Raw genomic sequence first — 3,548 nt, 5'->3', positions numbered from 1 at the left:
CCCCTGATAAAGCACTGATCTCTGATCTTCAGAAACTCCCTGCTGCCTTTCTTCTTATCCTATCTACCTATTTATTGCTATTGTACACCTCACCTGCACTCACGGTCAACACATGCTCTAAGAAAACTCCCTGAATCTAAACTTCTTGTGAGTTACATGTACACAGAGACATTCTTGTGTCACACAGAAAAGCAGTACCAGCTACGAGCTAACAAAGGTAGTACTGGTACAGTACAGGGCTCTCTCCTTCAGGTCTTTCCCGTAGAGATTGTATTTCCCTGCTATGTAGTTGAGGATGGCTCTGGTCTGCACCAACTTCATCCCATCGATCTCCACCATGGGCACTTGCTGGAACAGCAGGAATCCATCTGGGGAAGAAGAAGACAACAAGACGCTCAGTCTGTGACTGAAGACCATCCATGGGGATATGGGGAAATAACCAATGTTGTTTTTCATTTGTGGCATGCTTCCTCAATCTCCTTATACAATATGGGAAAAGTAGTTTGGAAACCTAGACTACTGTTAATATTTATGTTCATGTTTAGAGTTAATATACGCATTAATATGTCTTTGTGACTCCTACGCTGACTTTACATTGGCCGAATAACGGTTGGTGTTTCCCATGATTAGTGCAAGAGCTAAATACAACTTGATATGAGACTGTAGTTGTGTAAATCCCTTCCTGAGGAAGATCAGGATGGCAAATGCCACTCTGAGTTAGATATCTTTGAAAAGACAAGCAATGATCACAGATGCGTAATTTGGTTTGGAGAAACCATGCTTACAGCAATGGAATCTATAGAGGGCAATGTGAGTCGCTGCACAGAAAACAGGACCACACCTGTGCAGGTTAAACTCAGAAATCTAGAACTCTGGCTCCATACAGATTATCAAACAACAGCTTTGTGGGCAGCCTAAAATGTGAATGAATTTCATGATGATGTGACTGGAGAAAATGTACAGACATGGGGTAACTGGCAATGGGTTCATACTGATACAGAGAAGGTGCCACGTGAACACCAGGAAACACAGTTACTGTGTGGGTCATGGGGTGCTGGCAGAGTTTGCCCAGAGTCTGTGGAGTCTCTTCCTTGGAGATCTTCAAAAGCTGCCTGGATGTGGTCCAGGGGACCTACTCTGGGTATCCCTGCTTGAGCAGGAGTTGTGCCAGATGGACCCCGAGGTGATGGTTACTACAGCACGTGTCTGTCTGTCTGTACCAGCCAATCTAGGTTTTCCAAGAAACAAAAGTTAACTCTTGTGATCTAGGACAAACAAATTCTAATCATCGTTATTATTGAATTATTAAAAAACTAAAGGAAACTTACCTGTCCTTAACTTTCGGAGATCTTCCTTTGTTTCCACAAATCTTTCTTCAAACTGCAGGGAATACAGAAGAAAAATTGTATTCTGATTTCATGTTTTAACTTCTGCTCGTCATGACATAAGGGCCCAAAGACAACACAGTAGAAATGCCAAATCAGGTTTTAAGGAATTAGCTAGCCTTTGCCATATTGTCTCCTAATACCTCTGCCATTCAATTCATAAATCTTCTGGGCAAGCTAAGGTTGCTCCGAAAGTACTGCCTCCATTCCCTCCTCCCCCCCCCATGGAAACTACAATTCATATAAAGAGCAGAAGAACACTGTTTAATAGAATAAAATATCACCAAGATAATACTGTACTTCAAAACAGTCACCATCATTAGCTGTGAGTTTTCCTCAGTGATGAACAAGAGTCTGCATGCCTTGTTAGTAAAAATATGCACGACCATCTGAAATATGGCTAGTCTTCCACATCACTGTCGAAAACTGATGAAGCTCATTGCTGTGCTCACATCCACTATTTAGCCTCCATAACTATTCAGAAAGCACCGGTCAGTGTCAATGGGCGCCATTTTTTCTGCATGGGGGAATTCAATTCCACACCTTTCCTATATACGCACATTCACGGCAGATGCCATGGTGGCAGCAGAGGGGCAGTCTGACATCTTTCTCCAGCAATAACATGGAATGAAATATTGCCAGGAACATTCAACCTCCACTGCCACAACAACAAAATCCACCTCTGACATCATGGGCACACATAATAAAAAAAGGGGCATCATTTTCAGAGCAGTCCTCCTACACTGATACCAGCACTAATATAAATATAAGCTATTTTGGACACTGAGAGCAAACTAGAGGCCATCAGAAATTGAAGGACTCATCTCCTCAGATCAGAGGAGACAAGTCCTGCTGTGCTGTGTTTTCAACTCATTTCTTTCACTTCTCACAAGGCACATGGATGTATAATGCTAACAGTGGGACTGACACACAGTGCTTGGAAGAGAAACAGGAACTTTGTCATCACAGGCTTGGTTCTGGTTGTGCAATGCATTAAAGGGAGAATCTGAAACTGCTGGTATGTCCCATTATCAATAAAGAATACTATAAACAAGTGTTTGTCACGTGTTCTTAGTACAACAACCATATACAAACCTCAACTCCAGCAGCTGCTAGTAGCCACCTTATTGGTTCCATTCGGCCTCGTATATTAGCATAGTGCACAACTGGCTTCCCAGACATGCTTCCACGTATCTGATGTCCTTCTGTCTAGAATGAAGAACTATCACAAATCAAGCAGGATCAGAATCTGTTCATCAATCTCCAACTGGTTCTCAAGCACCGCTCAAAGTTGTCTTCTTTTAAACCAGTGACTGATAACATAGGACTCTCATCAAATCAGCAGAGGAGACAAGAGGGAGAACGTATTGGAAAGCAGTACTGTATTTCACACGTGCAGTTTAGTTAAGGACAACTGTGTGCTGACAGCAAGTGGCCCATATCAGAGAACTTGCAAAGCAAAGATTTCTTCCAGCCCAAAGCGTTCCGCTCAGTCTGAAGATCTGCATAAACTCAGTAATTACTGCAGTTTCTCTGCTAGAGTTTACGGTCCACTATAAAGAGACAGGAAGAATTTTCCCCACTATCCTTGTTCACATTCATATAATAAAATCATAGAACCATTAGAGTTAGAAAAGACCTTTAAGATTGTCTTCTCCAACCATGCAGCCATCCCCACCATGCCCTCTGTAAAATCAATGAATTTTAAGATGCTATAACTACAAAATAAACAAGAGAGTTAGGCAAAACAGATTATAATAACAAAAAGAGAATAGATAGAAAGCTTACCCATATCCTGGGCTCACCTACAAAACTCCAGAAGAGATCCTACCCCACTGGTAGCCAGCTCTTAAATGCGTCCACAAGAGCTGGAGCCAGGCTCCACCCCTTCCTGCAGCACAGGTGAGTTGCCTTCACCTTGCTCCCAAGGCTGACTCGTTGCTCACCTCAGGTGATCAATCAGAGGTTCAGGCTGTGACTCAGCAGTCCCCATACACCCTCTAACCACGTCCCTCAGTGCTACATCTGTGCTTTTCTTGAACACCTGCAGGGACTGTGAGTGCACCTCTTCCCTGGGCAGCCTGTTCTAATACCTCACTGTTATGGCTGAGAATAAATTGTTTTCCTAATATCTGGACCTGCTTTCCTAACCTGAAACTCCTC

The 3,548-nt window shown here is 43.0% G+C and overlaps 1 protein-coding gene across 1 annotated transcript; it reads right to left on the bottom strand.

Annotated features, from left to right (window-relative positions):
• LOC122192029 (glutathione S-transferase-like) lies at window positions 1-3,157 on the bottom strand. Its single transcript, XM_042892459.1, has 3 exons — window positions 2,481-3,157; window positions 1,329-1,380; window positions 1-368 (listed from the first exon to the last, which is right to left on the bottom strand). Exons 1-3 carry the CDS (start codon window positions 2,565-2,567, stop codon window positions 202-204), a joined length of 306 nt encoding a protein of 101 aa, XP_042748393.1. The 5' UTR covers window positions 2,568-3,157; the 3' UTR covers window positions 1-201.
• Window positions 3,158-3,548: the final 391 nt, after the last annotated feature.

This window comes from Lagopus leucura, unplaced genomic scaffold (assembly GCF_019238085.1).
Source record: "Lagopus leucura isolate 7727_CA_CO unplaced genomic scaffold, USGS_WTPT01 35193-0_obj-0_obj, whole genome shotgun sequence".
Classification (NCBI taxonomy): Eukaryota; Metazoa; Chordata; class Aves; order Galliformes; family Phasianidae; genus Lagopus; species Lagopus leucura.
This window is presented reverse-complemented; position numbering and strand designations above follow the sequence as displayed.

Bases quoted from the DNA above. Each gene is read 5' to 3' on its own strand.
- LOC122192029 (XM_042892459.1), bottom strand. From the start codon at position 2,567: ATGTCTGGGAAGCCAGTTGTGCACTATGCTAATATACGAGGCCGAATG. The intron at 1,381-2,480 runs GTTTGTATATGG...TATTCCCTGCAG, and splicing joins TAGCAGCTGCTGGAGTTGAG to TTTGAAGAAAGATTTGTGGA. The intron at 369-1,328 runs GTAAGTTTCCTT...CTTCTTCCCCAG, and splicing joins TCTCCGAAAGTTAAGGACAG to ATGGATTCCTGCTGTTCCAG.